The following is a 26893-nucleotide window of genomic DNA, read 5'->3' on the forward strand; positions in this document are numbered from 1 at the left end:
ATAATGATATATAACTATAGTAGGATAATGAATATAGCTATCTCTTATATTCATGGAAAACAAACAGCACATTATGAAAATAAAATATATCAGTCTATAAAATGTTATTTGATATTATAGAACATGATGTATTTTATTTTGATTAATCAAAAATGTTATTTCAAGAAGTTTGTTTTCTTTAAAACAAACCTAAGCATTTCTCATATTTCACATATATATTTGTGTGTTTAATAATTTATGAGATAAACACGTGGTAGGAAATATGACAAGTACTGACTTTGCTATCAGACTATTGTTTTAATTTGCCCCATGTCATTTAGATATTCCTTAAAAAACAAAAACAAAAACAAAAACACCAAAAGAACCATGTTAGGCTTCCTTCTTGCCTACTTGCTTGGTGGGGATTTTTGGACAAGACTAAAACATAACTGATTGGAGACATAATGAGTTGTATTACATATTATCCATTGTGTTCCAGTGATGTGGAGGGTTATATGTGATTTGTGATGATATTTACAGTTTAAAGCAGACTAGCTTTCTGGAGCAGATGATAGACTGTAACCAAAGAGCTTGTCACAGAGTCTTTAAACAAGGGTTTTTTTGTTTGCTTATTTTTCAGGGAACACACCCTAGGTTTTGAGGAAATGGCCACGTAGAAACACAGTGAACAGTCATTTTTTAGAGTAACCTTTTAGTTTTGGTTGCTTGCAGTTGCTGAACTTTTATGTGAAAAAGAATAGTCTAGAGGGGTAAATATGTAGAGCTCTAGTTTCTAGCCTCAGCACATGTGGAGGTCCCAGGAACACATACATACTTGTAATGGTGAAGCCTAATCAACTGAGTCAGGCCACGATCTTTCTGATGCATCAATATCCCAGAACAGTAAGTGTTGGAGTTAATAAGCTATTGGCAGTTATTGGAGTTTATTGTTAACTATGGTTGTGTTCTAAATTGCCATGGGAAGGTGGCCATTGGTTTTTAAGAGCGTATGATGCTGGTGGAAATTTATGGGGCTTTAATCACTGTCTCGTTAACAGGGTGTAGTCGGCTCTTCATGTTTCTTCATGTGTTACAGCTTTTCCAGAATGCACAGAACCTTATGTGCAATTAAAATAATTAGGAAAGAGTAGCTTTTTTTCTTTAGCAAAGGGACCAGATTTCAAGCTGCCCTGATAATTTGGTCAATATGTATTTCTCTTGGAAAGTACAAAATTCTAATAAAAATCTTTGATTTCATCTCCTGAGAAACGTGGCTTTATTTCTTCTCAATCAACACCATAAAATCTCATTATCAAAACAACAATAGAAGAAATAGAAATGCCCATATCTTGCCATCTCACCATTTTGAGTCTTAAAAATTCTCTTCAAGATATTTTGTCTTATGAACTGTTATTTAGTAACAAACTTTGAAGGGGCAAAGTGAGAGGAGAGTGCTTTTATTTCTTAAGAAGAAACGTGCACAGACAAATTCTTGTGTGAGCATATTGTACCTACCATGTTAGTTTAACCGGAAGTGCAAGCTGCCTCAGGAAGAGCCTGCTCCAGATACATAAATGACGGAAGTGCATCCCAGCCATATGGGAAATGTGTTTGTGCTTATATTGGTTTTCCAGATTCGGTTGTGCCTTAGCCATGTTGATAACACTGGCGTTGCTTATAGAAGTTGTTAGAAGTATTACCTTCAGTCAGTCACTCATGGAGAATGGGAACAAGACATTTATGGAAATAATGTGTAAGGAAACCATTCCTTTAATCATGACCAAGTGCTACCTGAAAGCCTACAGACGGAACATGCCTGTAGTCACTTCACACTGCACATCTTCTTTCTGTTAATAAGAAGCAAACATATATGTCCATCTCCATGACTGTCAATACAAACATTTATTCTTGTTTCTAACATTTTCTTTTTGACAGATAATTACAGAATTCAAAATTGTACTTATTTTTTTTTTGAGCAATATAGTCCTTTATTTTGAATTTTCAAGAGCTGAAAACTGATGTTACAAATGCTTCCATTGGTTGGCTGCCATACATATTGAACAGATTTTGGAGAAACAAAGACAGGTTCTCTTTAGAGGTGAAAGGCGTTTCATGCTTCCCTCCATGTCCTGACAAGAGAACTTCCCTGTGTAGATTGAGGGATAGTGTCTTCTCATAGTACCCGAAAAGTATCCAAGAGTATGCTGTATTGTTGAGAAAAGTAAAGTCTGGGAAAATGCTTTCTTGGAAGAAATTTCTTGTTGTAGTTCAGACTCTACACATGAACATGCCTTATGATGTAAGGATTTGTTATTCAAGTGACGCAGGCAGAAGAACGGTTTTCTGTGTGCACTTGCAAGCCTTGATGAGAAGTTAAAAACCCACGCTGACTTAGGAGGCCACTCAGAAAGGGACACCAAGTGCAGTTGTTAAAATATAATTATATCTCCCTGTTTCTTTTGGCCTAGAAAGATCCTTAAAACACAGTATGTTTATTAATTGAGATATTATCCATCTGTATATTAGAATAATAACGTTTTGTTGCTATTTGATATCTTGAGCCTGGGTGAGTATGTTATTTTAGTGAAATTATCCCCAAAGAATATTTCAGGTTCGTTAAAGCACCACCGTAAAAATATGAGTTGTTAGTGTATGCCTTTTTTTCCCTGACATTTCTTACTGTTTTAAATCAGGAGAAATCAGAGGAATTTATTCACTCTTAGTGAAAACATTATTCCTATTGATAAACAACCATATGTGAGCTTATGACTTTTTAAATCAAGATCAATTTATGTGATAATATTGTATTGATAATGAAATAAGGTTGTTATTAAGTTTAGATCTATTAATCAGTAGAAATGTTTGTAGGATTGAAATGATGACTTCTGCAGCACCTATGTGGTTTTATTTTATGACTTGGGAATAAGAAGTGCATTGGTGAAAAATACTCCATCGATTTTATGAAACAGAGGAAATATTTGGTATGGTGTCTCCTCATGAGACTTGTAGTAATTCATTTGTTAGAATATATTCAAATAATTATATGATATATTTGCTCATGGATGATTTCATTCATTGTATTCTGAAGAAAAATTATTATGGATATTTATTTAATTATAAACAAAGTTTTCACACTTTTCTTATTATAATTAATAGAGTAACATATGTAGAATAATTTTAAATAGACAAAATCCATAAACTTTTTTTCTGAGTTTATTGTACTAAGGTCTAAATTCAGTGTTTGAAATTCAGATTTTCCTGTTGAAAATTAGTGTTTACACCGTTATCTAGTAGAAAGTAGTGAGCCTAGTTGTTCCATTATAATTTCAGAAGTCTCATAACATACAGGATAGAGTAAGTCTGGTGCTTTCAGAGATTAAATTGTATTTTGGGTGGGTTTTAAATTGTATACACCACTTCTTTATATGTTACTTTTATAATGTATGTCACTTGATTCTGCTAAAATGGAATATACATGGTTAATTATGGAGGAGATCTTAGGACCACTGGAGGGAGGTTGGAATAGCATGGTAAAGGCTATGAACTGCTGATGTCACTGAAGTACTAAGTTCCCTGGGAATATTATTCTCCAGTTGATAAACTTCATATTTTGAGTTGTGTATTGATATCATTAAGAAAACATAGATTTGCCACTTGTCTGTAGCATTGAAGACCTCGTCTTTTAAAACGTTTTAGGTAAAAGTGCCACCAACTTAATTAAAGAGCTTGGTGATACTATTCACAAAAAGGAAGTTGAGTATTAAATATTATATTTGCTGCTAGTTACTATTTCAAGTAAATTGTTTCTCCTTTGAGCGTGGTTTACAGTCATAGTCCACAATCAGAATATTGCTAGAGCATAGCAACACCACCGTGAGTCATGCTCTGTTTAGCAGTTTGGCCAGGCCAGTTTCACAGTGATGAATTCTGGGTTTTCCAGTGTATCTTTTTTTTGTTGAAAATTTGAGGGAGGTGATTTTTCTGATTTACTGTTGAAGAGGTAACAGCGTTAACTTTATTGTTGTCTGTGATCTCATTTCTCTTTCTCACTTTGAAATAGTAAATGTTACAGGCAGATCAGATACATTACGTGAGGCTAACAAGATAACGTCTGTGTAATACATGAGTAAAGGATTCGTATTTCCTCATGAAGAACAATAAGGCAGCATGCAGTTTTATCTCCTATCTTCTCAGAGAAGGGAGAGAAACTTTACACCACTGGGTGTTTGAATGTCACAAGAAAATGCAAGGGGATTATACTCCAGACTAAAACAAATCTTTTAACTTCACAATCAAGGAGGCATTTAAATGTGGTTCTATTGTAACTTTACTGCCTCATATTCTCTTGCCAGTTGGTGTTGCTTTCACTTAATTATAAAGATGGAAATAGCCAATGTTTCAAGCTGTGCATCATTGCTGAATATACTTTGAGGCTAGTATTTGCATGTGCTAGTCTGTGTCTATATCATCCATATCTGTTTGTTTATCTGTCCTGTCCATATACCTCTCCATATGCATATCTATCTATGTCTGTCTACCACTTATCTACAGTCTTGTCACATGGTTACTTGCTTCCTTCGGGCTGCTGCAGTTTTGATGCTGATCATAGAGAAACACTAGCCTGTGTTCATGGGGCTTCTGTGCCAAGACAGAAGCTGACAGTGGGATAAGTACCTGTTATCCTCCTCTGCCTGCTGCTTCCTTCCGATGGCCGGTATCTGATGGGGTATCATGTGCTTGTCTTACACAAAGTCTGGGCTGTTCTTGGGAGGGGAAAAACTTGACCACTTTGGATAATGGTAGCCCAACGGACTGTTTATACAAAACTAGTAACTGGTATGTGAAGTACAGCTGGCAGTGTGATAACTATGTTATAATGATGTTAATACTTTAAAACTTTCTCTTATAAGATAGAAATAAATTCAACACTCACTTTTCAATTGACATGCGTACTGTTTTCTTCTAAAAATCATTTTCTAACTTGTACTCCTTTGTTATCTGTCCTACGACACACCATTTGACTGCTTAGGGAACCAAACCTATGACGGAATGAGGATTTTAAAAGATTGCTTTGACAGACCTCAGGTTACTTATGCGAGTTAGTAAACAGTGTTTCCCTAGCAGCAGCTTGTCTGAAGTGTATCAGACCAGCAGGCCACATTGGCAGTCTGTCATTCCAGAGGATGTGTGCCTGAAGGTTATCTTTTTCTTAGCAGTATTTCCAAAACTTCAGTCACTTGCATGTTGCTATGGTTTTATTGCTAACATATTAACTTAGTCTTATTCTTTCAATTCTTTTCATTAAAGTTTCACATCTTTGTGAGTCATCACACGACATAGCACAGGCTGTGTGAGCTGGTGTCAGCACTCTGGGGCACACACAGTGTGCATCTCCGTGCCATCTCCACGGGCACTGCACGTAATTTGCTTACCCTGAGAAGCACCCAGCCTAGCTCTTTGTTCTAGGAAGAGCAATGCTTCTGAAGTTGGCACTCACCCTCTCAGAAGACTGCAGCTTGGTGACTCTATTGAAGAGGTTGGGACGGTGTGGCTACAGAGCCCCCCAAAATACCTAGTATTATTTTCACCCTGATGTCTGTTAATATTTGGGACAAGTGCTGAGAAATATTATTGTGTGAGCAGGCTTCATATGCTTAAGTGCTACATAGATGCTTACAGTTTTGTTGACATTGGCAATCTGGAAAAAATTGTTTTGGACAAGTGGCTCCTTTTAGTCACCTCCAAACTTACACAGTGAAGTCATCCATATTTTCTGTTCAGATTAAAACTACTTTAGTAAGTCAAAATTGTAATAAGAGGCCTCATATAATTTATTTCCTCAGTACATAACATATCTTAATATCAAAGTGTCAGAAAAAAATCCCACAGATTTCTCACTAACTACTTTGGGATATAACAGGACTGACTCACTTATATTTGTTTTACAGCTTAAATGACTAGTAAACATAGGAGACTAAGACATTAATGTCTTGCCCAGAGACTATTTAGTTCACTGAAAGAGAATTCCACCTTGCAGGCACATGTTTGCTTTTTATTGTACACTGTGTGGGGCTTAACTTGATACATACTGTGAGTGTCAAGTGCCCTTAGCCTACAAAGAACAACTGTTAATGCTTCCTCATGACGTTCTTCCCCTTTGTCCTTTTCAAAACTTGATTCTCTATCTTTTTTTTCCAGTTTTTACTGTCTAGATTATTTCATATTGTCTCTTTTTCCTCCTTTATATCTTACCATAGAATTACACACGATTCCTGACATCACTTTAGGGGTAATGAGATTGTGTAGCAGGACACGTTTGGCCATAGGAGATGCGGTATGGTGTGAGGAAATGCGGTGGATATAATTTGATCAGTGGGTCACTGAGGACTTTTCCTCTGGGTACCAGAACATTTTATTTTTGTTGCAAAACCTTTAAATTCCCAAAACAAGTATTTTGTTTCTAAGGTAAATTTTATTTAGTTATAGTATATTGAAATAAAGTCAGAAATATCACAGAGAAATTTACCTATTAGTAAACATGTTAGAAGTAGATTCATTTCATTTAACAGTTATTAAAAAATAAACCTTCGTTTCAGTGAAAAATATTTTTATAAAAATATTTTTATAAATCTTATAATCCGTATCTTACCCATACAAAGTTTTCTTTTCTTCTCCCCCACCTCTCTCTCCTTCCCTTTCCCTCTCTCTCCCTCTCCCTTTCCCTCTCTCTCCCCTTTCCCTTCCCTCCCTCCCTCCCTCCTTCTGTCCTTTCCTTCTTTCTTCTTCCTTTCTTTTCAGACAGTTTTCATTATGTAGCTCAAGCTGGCTTGGAATTCACTTTAGCCCAACCTGGCTTCAAACTCTTCCTAGTCCTCTTACTGTGGTCTCTGAGGTACTAGGGCCCACATGCTATTAACTGGCATCCCTGAGCATCTCTGTGGGGTAAAATCACCTTTACTAGTTGAAGTTACATTTTCAGAAGTCAGTGCTGATCCAAATCCTTTGCATATTACCTTAAACAGAGCAATTTCATGAAATGAATCTATCAGGTATGTAGACTGATGTCCATTCTGTTTATTCACTGTCTTACCTGGTCAGTCATGAACATGCTGATTGTCCGTGCCTTTGTTCTAGTATGATCAGTGTACAAACATGTTTATACTTCTTTTAGTTGCAACTTTTGAAGAATATCTCTTATATAGATTGAAAATAGAATAGACCGAACTATGAATCTGTAGGTAATTTTGTATTAATATATGTTTCATACTAAAGTAGAACTAAGCCTGTGGCATGACAGAAAGGAAAAATTACCAATTCCAGAAATCAGCTTTACAGTATTCTACAGCCTTAGCCACCAAAGAACATGAATATTTATAATGGTGCCAATACTCCTTTCTTATTTAGCTTGGACTTTGTACTTTAGAATTAAATATTTCTTAAGGATTGGGAATATACCTGCCTAAACATGTCTGTTCCTGTTAATATGAATAATTTTTTAAAGTTTTATTTATTATGTATACAGTGTTCTGCCTGCATTCCAGAAGAGGGCACCAGATCTCATTATAGACGGTTGTGAGCCACCATGTGGTTGCTGGGAATTGAACTCAGGACCTCTAGAAGAGCAGCCAGTGCTCTTAACCACTGAGCCATCTCTCCAGCCAATATGAATAAAATTTATACATATTTTAAACATTTGATAATATGTGTTGTATTCCAGGATCTGGGGTTAGGGAGACATTGATATACACCTTGCTGCCAGGGGGATGATAATCTTAGATAGAAAGACCTAAAGTAATGAGCATGTTATGGGATAGAATCATGCTTTTCTTTTTTTTTTCTTTCTCCCAACTCCCCCCCCCCCCCAGAGTGGCCCAGCTTTACAGAGAAGATGGTATTGATGGCAATATAAACAAGAATGGATTTGCTGGGTTGCAGGGAAATGGGGTAGTCAGCCAGATGAAGTGATATGCTGGGGTTCCAGTAGCCTGCCATGGGCAGAAGCCCCGAGAGCTCATCCCTGTAAAGATAGAGGGATGTGGGATCATAAGCTAAAGAGCTGTGTGTATGTTGGCTCTCACATGAGGAAACGTTGAGGTGGGGCACTGAGGCAGATATAAAAGCATTTGGTTTTCACAGGACTGTCAGCTTCTGTTGAGCAGTAAAGTGATGATATGGGAGGAGTTACACTGGCGTGGATACAGAAGTGAAGGACACACGAAGCCAACAGAAAAGCAGCATATGTGGATGCGTCTGTAGACATGGGTTTGGGGAAGATACCTAGCATGAGGGGATGAGGACACCGCACAGGCACGTGGGACTTTATTCCTCTTTGGTATGGGATTTTCAGCACTTGTGAAGACTAAGAGTGAACTGCTGTGAGAAGGTAGCAAATGAGTATCTATAGGTCTAGAAAAGGAAGGAGGTTTTTGAGAAGGAACCAGTCAAGGTGGAAGCTTGGAGAAGCGTGGCACTGGGGAGGACTGCAACAAAAGATGTGGACAGACAAGCGGGAAGTTCAGGGAGAACTCAGGCCCAAGGGCGACTGTTTGACCAAAGAAATAAATGTGACACATAAGACCACCCACCTCTGAGAGTGAGTGAAAGATGGAAGAGGAGGGAATTGAGGTGGAGATGACTGGAAGGGTTGCCTGGAAGGAAGGAAACTGTCCCAGGTCTGTGCAGAGATTCCTAGGCAGAGGGAGGGCCTGCAGGACCCTGGAATTTATAGAGGTGGTCTGCTCATGTCTTCAGTGTGTATTCGTGTACATTCACAAGTGATCACATGTGTGTATGTTACTTTTGTGTCCTCAGGTAAGCTCAGCCCTGCCGTAGTAAGCGATCATTTATATAGCTAGGCTTTTGGAACTCCATCTATTTTTTTTTTTTTTTAATCACTGTCCTCAGGTTTCCGAAACGAGTGGTGTTGTTTCTGCCCTTGGAAACATGTGGAAAAGTGGTTCCAATATCTAAGGAAATAAAATGCTCCACAGGCAGGGATTGATGTGTAGAGGTAATTCTGAAATGGTGACATTAGTGTGGAAGTGTGGAAGATTCATGTGTCATCTCTGGCTTTCCTGGTTGCATGGTGGCTAATAAAGTGTTACACAGTGTGGACTGAAGAGGTGGTGACCACCTGTGCTCTGTGTTCAAGCCAGGGAGGGTCCAAAAATGATGAATGCTAAGTAGAGACTCGGGACAGTAGACAAGAGTACAGACTTGTCTCGAGCTGAGCCTTAGAACCCGAGGACTCTTGAAAACATTCTTGAACACTGTGGTTAGTGACTTCTTCAGTCTCTATTAGAAATTGTAGTTTTCTGTTCAGTGTTTTCCAAATATAAATACCTTTGTTAAGTAGCTTGAATTTTCTCTGAATAGTATTAAGAATACTAGTATTAGTCCTAAAAAATTAAATTCTGCTAGATATTCATGCTTTTAGCGCAGATGTCTTCATATCTTGTATTCTGATTTCCAAAATAACAAACGTACCATGTATGACCAGCTCCTTTAGAAAAAAAAAGTGAGTGTAATCACCGTTACTTTGTGTTGTTGAGGGCTTGGAATGTGCTAGTTAGAAAGCCTTACTCTCTTCACTGACAGCATTCAGAAGGAAAACAACACCACAACGTAACACACTTTTATTTTTGTAACTAGTTAAATTTTTGAGAAGTTTTTTGCCTTATTGAAAGAGAAAGTAAGCTTTTGAGCAAAACTGCCCAGTTCTGCCGGGTGGGCTCCTAAGTTAACAGACCCTCAGGCAGCCAGCCGCCTTGGCCCCCACCCTCCAGCATGGCGTGGGATTGAGCCTCTGAAGTGCATCATGCTGCCCAGACCAAATTGCTCACTTAATAATTAATGTTCCTGCAATGGAATCACTTTCTCCCTGGAGGTTGACTTCAGATTTACCAGACACACTGACAACACTGCACTCCTTATTCTCGCCACAAGACCTCGGCTTCTGCTTTAAAAATGTCTGAATAAAGGATGCTTTTGTTCATACCTCGCCTGCCTGTGATATAGTGACAAAGTGTCTGATGGCTGAATGGAATAGTTTTACAGTATGAGTGCTGCTTTCAGCAGAGGGGCAGGACTTGGGCTTTAGGAGGAAGTGAATTGGATAGGTCAGGAGAATGTACCATTTGTAAACACCCCTTTCCTTTTTTATTCACGTGTCAGGGCAGCAGCAGCAGGCTGCTCAGTGTCCACCCCTGTGAAGTGCCAGAGGGAAAGCAGCTTGGACTTCAGCTGCAGTTTTTAGACCTTGCTTTTGATTCCCGGTAGTGATTGTCAAGTCCTTGGACTTGCGTTAGAAGCTGTTTGGAAACTAACATGGTTTAGTCCACTAACTGCATGTTGGGTAAATTCAAAACCCACATGCTCGTCCTCTTGCAGTGGAATAAGTCACATCTGATGGACATTTTCTGTGCTTATAGCATAGTAATGAACGTCTGACAGGCGCGACCTTTCATAAGACAACCCACACTATTGGCTTTCTGCCCAGAATATTGCTGCAACACTATCTGTGATTGGTTATCTCTCTATCATGCATTGCTTCACAAGGGGAAACGGCCCCCTTTTTAATAAATCTACGATGGCTGGCTGCAATATTCCTCACTGTAAGTATTTGTGTGTGTGTGTGTGTGTGTGTGTGTGTGTGTGTGTGTGTGAGTGAGAGAGAGAGAGAGAGAGAGAGAGAGAGAGAGAGAGAGAGAGAGAGAGAGAGAGAGAGAGGCTGACTTTGAGTTGCTTAGTCTGGTGTCACATGGCGAGGTTGTGCGACTCTAGGACATTAGTGAATGCTCCTTAGTAAATCTTAACCTATCTCTTTTCTCTACAGGTTGGTACTAAGAAGTGCCTTTCCTGACGTCTCTGCTGCTTGGAACCGCTTCTAGAGCAGCCTCTGCTTTTGCCTTGCTTGCTGCCAGCTAGACTGTGACGACAGCACATCCGCCCTCCACCTCTAGCCCAGACACCCCCACTTCTACTTCTAATCAGGAGAAAAGCTCTGAGTATCTGCCATTGCCCTAGGCTGCTTTAGTTTAGAAGAAAAGTTTGCTGAAAAAGTAAGATACCTTCTGCCAGGAAATCAAGGAGGAAAACAAAAAAATCATTTTCTCGATTTTGCTCTAAACTGCTGCATCTGTCTATGCCAAACTAATCAATACCGATTGCACCACCAAACTCCATCGCAAATTCAGCTGTGAGGAGATTCCCTGTCAGACAACTTGGCTGAAAGCAGCTTGGAAATTCGGTGTCAGAGGGTCTGCCACGTTTTCATGCTTGCATTTTGGGCTCCAAATTGGCACTGGGAAGGGGTTACTGAGCGCAAGGCTGGTTCCAGGCCCTCCTTTAAGCACCCATCTACTTACAATCCTGGTATTTCTCTAAAAACCAAAACCTCTTTGAATTAACAGTTTCATGCTGTGACTTTCTAGTGGAGGTCTTTCCCTTGATATTGAAGTCACACTCTTCCACGTGCCGTTAAAGCAGGGAGCGGGGAAACAGCCTTCCGGACATTTTCACCGTCATTTCACACTTCTAAGTTTTATCAGTTCCTATTTTGTTTTGTTTTTGTTTCGGTTATTGATTTTTTTTTTTTTTTTTTTTTTGAGAGGGGTTGGGTTTGTTGGTTTCATTGAACATTTAACTACCTGTAAAATATAAACATGGCTGTTAGTGTCACACCAATTCGGGACACAAAATGGCTAACACTGGAAGTTTGTAGAGAGTTTCAAAGAGGGACTTGCTCACGGCCAGACACGGAGTGTAAATTTGCACATCCTTCGAAAAGCTGCCAAGTTGAAAATGGACGAGTAATCGCCTGCTTTGATTCACTGAAAGTGAGTAAATATTATGTACTTTTAAGGATATGCAATGATTGATTAAGGGGTATGGGCACACGGTACTCTAAGTTTCGGACTGTGGATTGCTTTGTTAACACTTTAGTTATATAGCATGTTCTGGTTTATAGTGTTGAGCTGGGACACTCAATGAGATGCTAAGTCCAGCCAAACTTACAAATAACTTTACCAGGCCTTTAACTCCAAACTCCATGATTTTTTAACCCAGAGCAGAAAGTGTTGTGTATTGATGCAGTTGTAATATAATGATAGCAGAGTGAGAGTCTTTGTTCAGCAATGGTAAATGTTCATGTTCAGCACTTTCATATATTATAATAAGGCCAAGACAGTAGCTGATTGAATATAAGTTGTTTTCCTTTGTTGGTAAACTTGTCAAGCTGCTATAAATGAATGGCAAATTCTATGTCAGCTCATCATGGATACATTTTTACTTTTCTATGAGATAATTTTAGTGGTTAAAGCCATGTACTTTTGGGAAAACATGACTAGATGTAAGATTTCTTTCAATTGCTATAGTATTTTATCTGAACCACATACTTAATGAATGTGGGCTTTATATATAGGTACAAACTAAGTACTATTGTTCATTGGATGTTTCATACTGAAGTAATACATATGTTCTTTTTCTGTGAGATTCTTGACAGTTGTTACTTAATGTGTTCCTGGTCAGAAATGTTAAAAGTTAGCCTTGTGTGCATGATAAAAAGAAATTATTTGTGTTAGCATTTTATAAAGTTTGAAATGGATATTGTAAAAGTTAGCAAGCATGTCTTAATTGTGAAATGCAAGAACAAGACTAGAAACTTGTTCCAGGGTACCTTCAACTTATTTGGTTTAATTAGATTTTTAATTTTCGAATACTAAATGCCTGCAGTTAATTCTTTGACTCTTCCAAGATGGATCAACATCGTATCTACATCTGTGAAGAAGTCTCATAAATCCATCGTGTCTTTTAAAAACAAATCATATTGTAATCAGAGTGCTTTGTTTCGTCTTGTCAGGGTGAGATAGAGGTTAACCATTTCAGCTGGTTGTTGTTAGTTCACTTTGTGATGCTCACTTTTGTAAAGTTTTTGCTAAACATTTCAACGATTCAGTCTTGAGAATAGGCTAAGAGGAGGTGTGTGATAGTAACCACAGACCCTGGTTAGGACGGCAGGCTATCGGCAGAGTCCTAGGGACTAATAAGTAGGAGTTGTCAGTTACTACTTCCCCCACCTTGGCCTTGAAACACATTGATAAAGGCACAGTGTTTATACCTTTGTGAACATCAGTCCTAAATTAATGCTCGTGAATTCAGGTGTAATTAGAGACAGGGATCCAAAAAACAAGGAGCAAAAGACTTAATTGCTCTTGTCGGTAACCAGCTGTGTTCTTCAGTGCCTCCTTTTTGACCCAATTCCTAGCAAATCCAATTTGTAATCCTATAGATAATTACAGCTCCTAGCTGTAAAATGAAGGACATTAAATTTGGCTGTGAAGACCTGCCTACACAGAGTTTGCAAACACTGTGAACTATTAATATTCAGTTTCTATTTTTCCAGTTCCACATATTTTTTTTTTAAGTTACTGCTCACTTGTGGTCAGAGAACAGTTCTCCTTTGAGTAAAGCTGCAGTTATGCTTACAGACATGCCGTGTGGGTAACGAGATTCAACTGCCACATCAAGGACTTCTTAAAACAACAACAACAAAATAATGTTAATTTTTAAAATTTATTTATGAAATGAATTTATTGTACCACTTAATAACAGCAAACTTTGTCCTTTTCCTTTGTTTTTTTTAAGACAAGCTGAAATTTATAGTTTATTTTTTTTTTAATTTGGCAAAACTTTTTTTATTTGAATGGACAGACAAATTAACACAAATTTATTTATGATCGAGTTTTATACTCGGACAATAGCTCCTTATGTGTTAGTGAAATATTAAGAATCAATCAACTCTGTATGTGCAGTTAAATGTTCGTGTTTTCCAAACAATTCCACATGTAACTGGAAGAACCCCTCATTCTTTATATGGTGTTTGGAATTCTACCTTTTAGCTAGTAGTCTTATGGTGTTCATTTTTGTGGCTAAAATAGATCCAGAACACATCTTAAAACACTTAAAGTATCTGAATGACTCATGCTTGAAGTCCTGAAGTTTGGGAGCATTCTGAGGCTTGCCTGCCAACAACCAACAGATCATCTCCATTGTCCCAGAGTAAACGGAAGTTTTACAAGTAAAACTTGTAATATCCTGACTTCTTTAATGAAATGTGCTTTCTGTATTGCTTTTAATCCCTGTTCCAGCCTCATTTGAGTTCTTGAGCCATGAGATGGAGGTGGCTTGTGTAATCTACTATTTTTAGAAAGTTAGGAAAGCAAACCAAATACTCTCTGAGAGGACCCTGTGAAATGGCTGTACCCTTCAGCTGTGCTGTTTCAGACTTTGGCTGAGCTCCCAGGTGACTTAGGTTTATAGCTGACTTCTGGTTAGAAGAAGAGAATCCCCCCTCCACACACATGAATACACACACACACACACACACACACACACACACACACGCGCACACACACACGCACATGCGCGCACACACACACATGCATATACACACACACACAGAACAAGTTGAACAGTAGAAAAATGTTTATCTAAAAGAAATTACTAGGCGTATTACTGGAGATTATGAGAAGAAAATTAGCTGATAGGGTTTCATTGACATGCTGATGATTTTAAATTTTGAAGATGAAATTAAGGTTAAATGTAGTGCAGTAAAACAGTTCTAGTTCATAATAAATGTGTTGCAAAAGTTGGAGTGTGTTAAGTAGAAATATATGTGTATGTTATGTCTTTCCAAATGCAAATAATGAAAACAAAAGATAACAGGTCAAATGTATAAATTAAATAGCATTTAAACAATTCATTAATTTAATTTTTATATTGCACTTGTAGTTTAAATTTATAGGAGTCTAAAGGTGAATTCTACCTATGGCTTGAAGTGCTTATAACTTGCAGGTCTGTGTGCAGTAGGCACTTCAGATACTCAGAACAGTTGACCAAGTGCATCATTTTGTTCTGAAGAGGGTTTTTGTTTGTGGTTTGTTTTTTTTTTTTTTACTCTTATGGCTTATGAATGGGTCACCAAAAGAGAAAAATGATTAAGAGAGAAGATTCCAGCACTGCAGTTCCAGCCGCCAATAGAATGGTGCCATGTTTCTGGAGTGGCATTTCCAGTAATTTTAATGCCATGCTACTCTGTCATGATCTCTCTGCTTCACAGTACAGAGTTTATGTGAAGAAAGTTGGTGGGATGTATTTCCATGTGATGTTGAATGTATTACAGTCTCAGAGAGTAAGCATTCACTATGTAATCCATAGAGAAAAACCTTTGATGTTAACATCTGGATTAGACAGCATGACTGACTTGATGGGATGCCCCAAAGTAATGACAGTTAATTTCAGAATATCTTCCATTATTACCACAGAGTGTTTTCACCATAACAATGGCTGGTATCATTGCTTTTCTTACAAAGATACCATCATGGTCTTTTCATAATGTTTTAAAAACAATTTTAGCTGGTAATTCTGGCAAAATAAAATGCATGAGACATGTCCTGGACAAACCATTCAGTTTTGAACTAAAATTTTAATGTTGTATGTTCCTATTTGCACTAACTCTTACTAAGCCCTTTACTGACAGCATCTCACATATGATGTTACAGTTTTAAAGATGGTCACATCCTGTATTTAGAAACTTGTGCACACATGTATACATTGTGTCCTTCAGCGATAGGTTGACACAGCAAGTCCTTTTCCTACACTGATGTTTTCAGTTTTCAGAGCTGGACTAACTGTTAGGACACAACTTGTAAAGCAATGTGATTGCCTTACCTGTTCTCATCGTTTCCAGTGAGCAGAAACCTCACTACTCTGAGAAGTCCCTGTGCCTGGGTGGCAAAATCATTAGTTCTGACAGGAACATTTTTGTAACAAAATGCTCAGTAGTTATAGCTGCTTCAGCTGTACTAATAATAACTGCAGAAATGTGCCTGTTCATCTCCTTAAATTCTTTAGAAGTATATCCTTTTATTCATTTTTCTTTTCTTTTTGAGATTATAATATAGTTATATTACTTCTCCTTTCCATTTTCTCCCTCCAAACCCTCCCATATACTCTTCTTTACTCTTTTTCAAATTCATGGCCTATTTTTTCGTTACTTGTTGTTACATGCATATGTGTGTACTCTCTCTCTCTCTCTCTCTCTCTCTCTCTCTCTCTCTCTGTCTCTCTGTCTCTCTCTCTCTCTCACACACACACACACACATTTGTATTTTCTCCCTAAATACATAAGTACACCTGCTCTGTCTGTGTAATGTTATTTTTATGTATGTTTTCAGGTATTGGGTCACCAATTGATGTGCTCTTGCCTGGGGAAGACTATTTCTCCTACTCTGAGGATTCCTTAGTTGCCTGTAGTTCTTTGTGTAGTGTTGAGGCCTCCTGGTATTTTCCCTGTTCCCTTCAACATGCCTGTTGTTGTTGTCCTTGTTCAGCTTATATTTAAGCGGTCATGTTGATACAGTCTTCTGACGTTACTAGGAGACACAATCTCACAGCAGACACCCTGATCTTCTGGCTCTTCCCAATCTTTCCACCCCCTCTTCTTCAGTGTTCCCTGAGCCTTAGGTGCAGGGTTGCTTTGTAGATGTATCCATTGGAAGTGGGCTGCACAACTCCGTATTTTGATTGGTTGTGGTTTAGAAAACTCTCTTAAATGAGTGAATATTTTTAAACTATCGGGCAAACCAAATGGAAGACATAAAGCTACCGAAGGCACAGACTCCTGCTATTCTGCTTCTCTTTTTTCTCATTAACTCTTGCTCACTGTGTTAGAGTCATCATGGAAAAGCCACTTACACTGAAGGCAGCATGGAGTATAAGCAGGTTTAAAGCTTACCTGCTTGTCAGATACCTGAAACCACTCAAACTCCGGTTCCATTCACAGCAATTCTGTGTAAGCCTTGGAAGGCTGGAAATCTCTGTGATCTGTAGGGTAAACCTCATGCTGAGGGAGTGGAACATGCACCCAGTTTACACGTGCTTCTAAACCTGGAATGCTTCTCAGACCCAAGGACACCCAGGGACCTGGGGTGTGAAGCTTAGCCTGTCATTTTCCTGGCTGAGGCTAAGTGGAGGACCTGAGCTCTCAGCATTGCTAATCCGTTACCTTTCATACTGAGCAGTGTCTCTGCCTTCTCCTAGACCTAGACAAAGCTTCTTATTTTCTTACAAAGAGATCCTAGGGAGGACATTTTGAGGCTTTTTTTTTCTTTAGCAGACACACATTTTATGCTCTTAGATAAAGGAATAATTTTCAGTGTACTTAGGTCAGAATTCATGAGAGTCAGTAGAAATGGGCAACTAAACAGATGACCTTTGATTACATTGCTGATACAGATTCATGTGTAGAAACTTAAGTAAAAGTAACTGGAAAGGCTGGGTTGAAAACAGTTGTGCAGTGTATTGTATTTTAGAACAGCTATTTCCCGTGAATTTCACTGAAGCAGTAACACTAAATAATATTAATTTTGGTAAGCACTTAATTTAATACTCATTTACAATATGCTAAACCACTGCATTTTTGTAAATAACATATTTCTTGTACAGTTATTACTAAATACATGTCTGCTTATATCAGCTCTATTTTGACACTAATATTTTTTGAGTTTCTAAAATTTTGAGTTATGCTTGATTTGTTAGAAAAAGGCTTTTTATACTATGGAGTTTCTATTTTGAGAATTTGGTGACAGGTTTTGAACTATAGAACCCATTATATACTCTAATTTGATTGGCAGGCTAACTTCAGGAAGTCTTTGGGCCTTGGCTTCACCCTTTCTTCTTTTGTTTCCTCCAAAATCTTTGCAACTTTCAAATGATCTGGTTTCAGAACTGTTGGATCTGATCTGTGTTATTCCTAGAGACACACAGATGCAATATAGACATTTGAGCTGTAAAAAATTAGATTCAGCATTCAATACCCCACCGTCAGCATTTAGCATCAACAGGAGTTTGAATTTTCCTCAGTTTTCTAGGCCTGTTCAGTGTCTTCTGCAGTTCCCAGTGCTCAGGATCCTTCATCCCAAGGTCCTGAGAAACGCGTGTCTTCTAAATGTAGCCTTATTTCAGCCAGGTAAGATGGTCTGGGCAGCACAGAGAGCCTACCTATTCTGTGGAAGAGGAAAGGGCAAGAGCAGAAGAGGTAACACCACCCCATACTGTCAAGTCTGCCTAACAAAGGCCCTAGGTCTGCAGCATGACTTTCCTGACCTCTTACTAGCTGATTTGGTTTGAAGGATTAATGAGAATTGTAGTGGTTGCTTAACTATTCCCTAATTAAGGTCAGTTTTCAGATAAGACGCAAAAGGCAAAATGTCATTGTAGTTTCAGTACCAGGTGAGAGAGAATTATAGAAATTACTTCCCCCAGAAAACTCACAGAGTCAAATAAATCTCTCAAGCAAGTACATGAGTGTGGTGGCCATTGAAGGAAGGATGCTTTTGAAGAAAAACTTTAGTACTGTACTACTAATGAGGTCCACACTTTGTTTTGGTTGGTCAATAAAACAACATCACACAAATTATTTAATTTTTTTTTTTTATTTTCCAGGCAGGGTTTTAAATTTTTATTTATATATAAAAATGAAATAGTATGCTTCTTTTACTTTCCTATTAAAATGTTATCTATATAACATATATATCTGTATATATATATTATATATATATATATATATATATACACACACACACACACACACACACATACATATGTCAGTGAATTTTGAATGGCAAGAGCTTCTGTTGTTACCTTAATTTTCATTTGTACTTTCTGCTACAAATAATATTTTTCATTTCTTTGCTATAGAGTAAAATGAGTTAATAGATACTAAATCCCTCTGTGTGTGTTGATGACTGTCTTCATTTGATGATAAGATTAGCCTGTACAACAACTCTTTGGTACAGTATTTGACTGACAGGCCCAGGGAAATACAGAGAAACTAGGTGCAGATCAACTGGACCAACTAGTAAGCTGATGCCTGGTATAGCCTGATTGCAATTTCCATCCTCAATCACATCGTGCCGAACATGGCTTTTCAATACCCATGTGCTGAAGTCTCAACAAAGAAATCACATAGCAGTGCTTAAGCATAAATGATGATACAGGGTAAATGGAAGGCGTAGGGCCTACAGCAGTAAATAAACACACATAATTATGTCTTGACTTAACACGCAGATCAAGAAGGGAATCCCAGGTAGCAGGAAGATTGTGACATCAGACACAACAATTGAGTCTGTTGTAAAATATAAGGAAATGAGTTTAAGTTTACCTTCTCAGATAGTGCCACTCTATCGGCTAGATAGCTGCCTCAGTGTAGAGAAAGGGGCAGAAGAGACGGCTCAGTGCTTAAGAACACTTGCTGCCCTTCCAAAGAACCCAGGTTTAGTTCCCAGCTCCCACACAGTGTTTTTCAACTATCTCAACTCCAGTTCCAGAAGATTCTATGTCTTCTTCTAAACCCTGAGGTTACCAGCCGTGCAAGTGGTACATATACATACATGTAAAAAAATAAAATAAAATAAGATCAATGTATAAGAAGAAAAATGGCCCAATGTCTTCATTGGTTAGAACCAACTCAGTTAAATTATGAGGCCCACTCTGAGAAGCCAGAGTAAGTGTAGAGTTTTTGGGCTATGCTCTAAAACCCTGGCCACTAATTCAACCCAGGGACTCCACAAATACATTGTAAGCTCCATTCTTTTTATAGATTTTAAGTATAATTTTATTACAGTAATAGTTAAGGGTCATATGTGAAAAACAAAGACATTTAGGAGCTGAGAAGGGATAAGGATTCAACAATTTAAAGAGGATATCAAGCATATTCTGCCTCTGACTTTGGAAAGGCAGAAGTTGAAAATTCTGTCTCATGGTATTATTTACTGGGAGACCTGTGTTAGGATGGAATGACATGGAAGTTAGGAGGGGTGGGTGGAAGTTAGGAGGGGGTGGGGTAGAGGTTAGGAGGGGGTGGGGTGGAGGTTAGGAGGGGCTGGGGTGGAGGTTAGGAGGGGGTGGGGTGGAGGTTAGGAGGGGTGAGGTGGACTGTTAGGAGCAGGTGGTGAGGTTAGGAGGTGAACTCAATAGTAAAGGGAGGTCAGTGTGAGGGCAGCTTGAAGACCCGAAGGGAGGGATGTCTTTAGTGGTTTAACTTTACCCTTTCCCTTCACCTTTCTTCCCATAACTACTGACTCTGAAACCACAAATGGGAACAGAACCAGAGTCCCCAAAAGGAAAACTCCAATTCCCACACCCAAGGCTTAGCCAGCTGTCTTGGATGACCCCACTTAGAAGGAAACTCCGTTTAACCTGAGGTCCCGGTCGGTTGCAACGCAAGCAGAGGCTGCAGCTGTCTGAGTTCACCTAGTGGTTGCCTATGTTGTATTCTGTGTTAGTGTGCATTTGAGGCTTGACTTTCGGGTCCCAAATCTTGTAGCTTCAAGGCCCACAGGTCTCCAGTTAGAGTTATCGCTCTGCCTCCAATGCAGACTTGGAGTTGTTCATATCTAGGTCCAGGCTGTTCTTACATGAGGCAGGAACCATCTGCAGTTAATAGTTGTCAGTAAATGACTCAAAATAAAACATAGAAAATTAAAGTTAGCAAAGCTGGGGAGTTTTTCTCTCATTTTCAATTTCTGCACAGATACGGACATAATCAGTGTTTAGGATCTGCCTGTGATGGATAAATTACATCTCTAATTCATTCTTTTCCATGTTACTGCATTCAGGCGATAATTTGCTTTCAGAAATCATTGCTCATCTAATATTCTAAAATCGTTCATAGACTGAAAGCAAGTCTAGTAGCATGTTCCTATGGGGGAAGTACTTATATCCAAACAGCTTACAAAGAGGGCAGAAAAGTTTTAAAAAGACATTGGAGAAAAGCAGACAAATTTCTCTTTGGTAGATGAGATTGTTTCTCAAAAGATTATTCTCCTTAAAGGGAGGCAACCCCCAGAAGAAAGATGAAGGAAGAAACACTTAAAGAATTAATTATTAAATAAAGAATCCTGTTAAGAAAGATTTGTGTCCTGAATGAATTATCCCACCATTATCTCCTGTCTCTTCATGGCTAAGTGGTGACTAATGAAATCTGAGTCTAGCCATGAGAAAAGATTATCATCATGGTCTTATTTATTGGATTCTTTTTTCTCTGAAGAAATTTTACTACCAGGCATTGCTTCCCACGAATCCTAGCAGAGTTAAAAATGAAAGGAAATCTCCACATAAGAAGCTCAAATAGATTTTAAAGTAATAATCAAAATAAGCCAATCTCCAAACATCCTAAAATTAAAAAAACAGTATAAAACTAGCAAAAACCCCAAACAACACTTAGCTCAACTTCTGATGAACTATAAATCATTATTCATATTTAATAAGAGTCATTTATATAGCAAATATTTTTACAGTGGGGGTCTATTTCAGTAGCTCCTGCAGTTGTAATCTGTGATTGAAATTTAGTAGCTTAGTAATGTACTATAGAATTCAAAGGTTTCTATAAGCAGAGCAATAAATGTAGAGTGGTTTTAGCATCTTTTTTAGTGACTGCTGGCTTCTGTGATTTCTGCCAAGGGTGAATAATGACATGGAAGAGATTTTCATGAGAAATATATATTTTTTTACTCTAAAGATTTAATTAAGAACTTGGAGGGCTGGGTAAGTGATTCAGTGTGTCAGAACACTAGTTGTACAAGGGTGAAGACCTGTATCCAAATCTCAAATGGGGGCACAAAGACAGGCACACCCAAGAAGCCAACTGGCAGCTAAGCCTAGCTGAAAAGGCAAGCTAAGGGTTCAGTGAGAGATGCCATCAGAAGGCCTTCTAGTGGAGATTGGCACTTTTGCCAACCTGCATAGTCACCAGGTACAATCCAAAGGAGGTGCTACTTACACATCTTAGTTGCAGGAACCGACACTGTTCTTTTCACTGGTCAGTGCTTGCTCTACTAGATATTGTGAAATCTTGATGGAAGGGTGATGAACCACACAAAATTATGCCTCTTTGATTGTTGGTGGACTAGTGGTTGCTGTAAGATCATGAAATACTAAAATTTTGCCCCTCCTCCTCCTCCTCCTCCTCTTCCTCCTCCTCCTCCTCCTCCTCCTCCTCCTTCTCTCTCTCTCTCTCTCTCTCTCTCTCTCTCTCTCTCTCTCTCTCTCTCTCCATGTGTCTCTTCGCGCTCTCTCTCTCTCTGCATGTGTCTCTTCGGCAGGCCTGGTCACTCACTCTTCTGTCCCTTCCTCCTCCTAATAAAACTCTGCTCTGATTTAAAAACAAAAAACAAACAAACAAAAACAAACCAAAATTTTGAATTTAGTAGATTTTTCTCTGAAACACACTGAAAGCATTTAGTCACTGGAGGAGAAGTGGGGTAATTGGCATGTTTTCAATTGAGTGGTCACACTGCTGATTTTAATATGGCAAGAGTTACGAAAGCGTATCATCACAGTCTGTAATTCTGTGAGAAACTTGAGTCACATTGATTTTTAGATGGCACATTTAGAAATCATTAATTTTACTCAACTGATTTGTTCATCATCTGTCCATTATATAAAGTGAGAAAGTTCAGAACAGTTAAGTTACTTCTCCAAGGTCACACAACCAGAGGCAGCTTCCTGGAACTTAACACCGGTAGTCTGTCTTCAGAGCTTAGAGTTTTAGTCCATCTGCAGTGTAACTTGTCTAAATTATTAATGCCTAGAAACATTATAGCATGATCTTGTGCATACAACTTGCATTTAATTACTAACAAATTTCTCTATGTAAATTTTGGGCAAGTATTGGTTGAGTTACAGCAAGTGTCTGAATTTAAAGGGTTCTTGCAACATGTTTTCTTAACAATACAATTTCTGAATAATTGCTAATAAGATGTTCTCATCCAGAATATGAAAGATTTCATTTTTAGCCAGAAGTCTTATACCATAGAATATAAATCTCAGATCAAGTTGCATTTGCATGTTTATACACCACACAGAGAATGAATGAGGGAGCACATCAGAAAACAGTCTGTTCTAGAGAAATGAAGAACAAATCCACCAGAGTTCCAGGCACCTAAAACAAAGTGGGCAGTGATGGCCAAGGGCATTAGGTCTGGAGGCCTCTCAGTTAACTACTACCCCTACTTCTTTTGGTTAGAATGGAGTATCTCTTTATTAATTGATAGGTTAAATCCATGCAACTTTTTGAATTTTGGATGAGACTAAGAGTTTATCTTATTTTGTGAGTCTTACTAGGAATTATAATAATATTGGAAGCAAAATATATGCTTCAAAAGCTTTGTTAAGTCTTCCATGTATAATATGTATATTATGTGATGTTGATTTCTGAAACATCTCCCTGTCAGGTGTTGTATTTATGACTTCTAATAGGACATTTCAAAAATTATCTAGGACTAAAATTTTAGTAAATTTTTATTTTTTGTATATCTTCAATGTGTACTTACTATATTAATAATGCCAAAACACCTAGTTTGACTAATTTTTCATGTAATATAATAATTTTATTAAATATTTTGACACAGCTTATACCTTTTTAAGACTTTTATACCACAGTTAAATGAAATAAAAATGACTATAAATAAAAATTATTAATTTCATTTCATTCAAGATTTGGAAAGAAGAGTATACTGTGCTAAAAAGCTTGGGTTTCAGAATATGAAAAAATTCTTAGGCATCTTAGATATTTCGTGAGCATTAGTGTAATCCTGAACTTTTATTAAAGAGATAGAGGTCAAATATTAGAGCTCATACTCTGCTCTTGGTGAATGATACAGTGACACATGAGTCTTCTCATAGAGAAGCTCATTTTCACAGAACTATCTGGTGAAATCAGTAGCTCATTAAATAAATAGCTCAAAAATAAATCATATAAATTATTATATGGATTTAGACAAATAATTAATTAGAAATATTTTTGTACGAAATTGAAAGCTGCATCGATTCATGGATTTGATATGGCAAACAGGGTTTTTCTTTAAAATCACTTAGATTACAGGGAAATGTGTGTGGCATTCTTTGTCCTTAGATTTCATTTTTCTGGCTTCTCTGCTTTCTTTATTAATTTTCTATAGATTAAGGTTTGCTTTTTCATTACCCTTGGTGTTTTCTGAGTGTCTAGATTGAACTTCATTCTGTTTCTCATGGAATGCAGCTTTTCCAGAAAACTCTTATTTCAAATAAATATTGATGAGAATGTGGCCACCAGTGGTTTTCGCTAAGACCCTGCTGCTGCCTCTGAAATCTTAGATTGAGTGATCACACAAAGCCACACGCCAAGAGTTATGTAAGTTAGAAACAAAACAAACAGCAAAACCCACTTTCTGTAGCACAGACAAGACCTTGTAAATAGTTCAGACAGTAGATCCAGTCGGGTCTTCTACTTCACAGGAGTTCCTGTGACTTCTGTCTTTTACTACCTCATGCTCGTTTCTCGTTTATAATTTGACTCTGATGCTTCAAAGAATTGAGAGGATTCAGTAAAATTTGTTACATCATATAAATCACTAAATATGTGGAAATCCCTTACAATACATCATATTGTTTTAGTCTGAATGTTGGGATTCAGTCTGAATTATAATTTTCCTTTGTATGAGGAGCCTTGCCTCAGGTTGGAATAAATTTTGCCTATTATACTGTAGGTGTTGTTTTATTGTAAAATCTAAAAAGTACTCCTATGAGGTAGGTGCAAATGCACTCTTGTACAGTAGCCTGTTTACTTATGCTTCATGAACAGAAAATAATCCCCAAACTGAGCATGAGTATGACTTCACATTAATGAGGCAGTATTAGAATAATTTTGTCTGTTCCTAAAATCCATTTAATAATTGTAGTTATCCATGAATGAAAAGTTATAATCATCTTTGCTGACATTAATCCCATTTAATATAAATGCCTCTTTAGTTCTTTGCTGTTCTACAATAAATAATCACTTTTTACATTTCAAATGCAATACGTGAATTTTATGCTAAAAGACTCACGTTTTAAGGATTTTATTTTTAATTGCATATATATGTATTTGTGTATGTTTATGCATATGGGTCTGTGCATGTGTGAGCACAGGTACCCGTAGAGATCAGAGGTGTTGGATTCCCCCAGAGTTGGAGTTTCAGATGACTGTGAGCCCTGTGTAGGTGCTCGGAGTACAGCTTGGGTCCTTTAAAAGAGTGGAATGGGCTCCTAACCACTAAGCCATTTCTCTAGCCCTGTAATCTACATTTTTAAGTGTAAAATTCAAATTTATTCAGTACAGTTCCTGTACACAGTAGCCTAAACTTTAACTATTTGTTTGTGCTTCACCCTCTTATTCTTTTGTTCTTTTTATATTTATGTATATATCTCAAATTATAGGTTCAATTATATCTTCGTTAGATTTCAAAAAGTTTCTGATAATGTAGAGTATAAACCTCAGGTCTGCCTACACTCCTTTAGTGGTCTAAAGATAGCATCCCAAAATATTCTGATTAATCCAACCTCAATTTTTTTTTTTTCTGCTCTCATAATTGACAGGGAACCAGTGCTAGCTATTGAAATAATCCAAGCTATCCAAAGGCTTTAGCCTAACTCACAAATGTGAGGCCTGACTTGGGAGAGAAGAATCTATTCTCTTTCTTTGTTAGCAAGGGAACAGCATGATATGTAAATGTTGCTATTATATCCTAAGTATGAGTTGTGCACTGACTGGTTCAGTGAGCCATGCCACACGGCCTTCTTGTTAAGGCTATTATTGGTTTTTGCTGTACTGCTTTCTATTGATTTTGTGTGTAGCAATGAGTTAGCTGCATTATTTAATGTTAAATGAGGATCAGATATGTGTCAGATATAGAGTTACTTGTAAACTTTTAATTGAATTGGCTATTTTTGGGTTTTAGCATGTTGAGAGACAACTAGGAGAAAAGCATAAGAAAATGGATCTTCAACTTTCTGGTAGTTGCCAGAAGTGGTACAATCATATCTTCTGCAATTATGTAATCAATTTGCAGTTAGCAGATGTGTAAGATTTGAAATTTCACTTCTGTGTTTCTTATAAAAGTCAAATGTGTTTAGCACCATAAAATGCTTACGATTTCTGGAGAAAATTTCACTTGTCTTTAAGAGTGGTTTCATGATGAAACTATATTATAGGATCTGTATCAAGAGGAAAACAGCAGGTAAGTATGTTGTTCCTGACATTTGGGGGTTGTGGAGATGGAAAACTAGCTAAGGATTAAGTAGGGGATCAGATGAGGTATTTTATTTACTTACTGGATTGTTTCTTAGTTTTTTAAAGATAAAACAGGTAAGGCTAATATTTACTTATTTCTTTGACATTGATAATCTGATTTTGCAAACTTTTTTTTGTATGTGTGTGGATGTGTTTGCCTGTGTCTGACTATTGTGTGTGCAGGTTACACATGCACAATGTGCACATGACTACACTCCTCTGCTTGCTAGCTCTCAATAAGGGCTTGCTTTGTCAATCCTAGTGACATTATGGTCCCAGTTTTCTTGATGTTTTTAAAATTAATTTGCTTTTGGATAAACAGAAGCAAAACACTTGCCTAATAGTAGCATGTCCTGGGGCATTGTGACCCATGACCTTTTGCCGTCCCTAACTTGTTTGACAACAAGTATGAATTTTTAAAAGTGACAACATTTTTTGAAATTCATATTAAATACTGGCCTCACCCTTTTAGGAATTTTAGCAGTAGAGTTGTAACAGCACCATCTTAAAGGTATAGAGAGTATGAGAGATGGTATAGGCCAGACAGCTTATGAATGCCTTGGGGAGTCTCCTTTTTTGCCCTTGCTCCACTTCAGTGAATGAGAGTCTCATGGTTTTCCATCAGTGTGTCCAGTGGCATTCTGTCCCAGGTTTCTATGACATGTAAGGCCCGTAGAGAAGTGCATTTTCTTACCCCACGATTTGCTCTATGTCTCAATTTAGTCAGAGCCTCTAACAGACAGGATTAGGTGCTTCTTACAGCTC

General features: G+C 37.7%; 1 protein-coding gene across 23 annotated transcripts in view; it reads left to right on the forward strand.

The window, feature by feature from the left end:
* Mbnl1 (muscleblind like splicing regulator 1) overlaps positions 1-26893 on the forward strand; it is a 173315-nt gene that overhangs the window by 43346 nt on the left and 103076 nt on the right. For 17 of the 23 annotated variants that reach the window (XR_005091759.1, XR_005091758.1, XM_028890589.2 and 14 more), the window contains exon 2: positions 10814-11816. The exons of 5 other annotated variants lie outside the window; for them this stretch is intronic. Coding sequence is in view for 16 of the 18 variants with exons in the window: in XM_028890589.2 (XP_028746422.1) it covers positions 11643-11816 (174 nt within the window). In the remaining 2 variants the exon portion in view is untranslated. Of the gene's footprint in view, positions 1-9424; positions 10593-10813; positions 11817-26893 lie in introns of those variants that run through there. One more of the 23 variants, XM_028890587.2, reaches the window with a different exon arrangement.

The sequence above is a fragment of the Peromyscus leucopus genome, chromosome 6, assembly GCF_004664715.2.
Source record: "Peromyscus leucopus breed LL Stock chromosome 6, UCI_PerLeu_2.1, whole genome shotgun sequence".
Taxonomy (NCBI): domain Eukaryota; kingdom Metazoa; phylum Chordata; class Mammalia; order Rodentia; family Cricetidae; genus Peromyscus; species Peromyscus leucopus.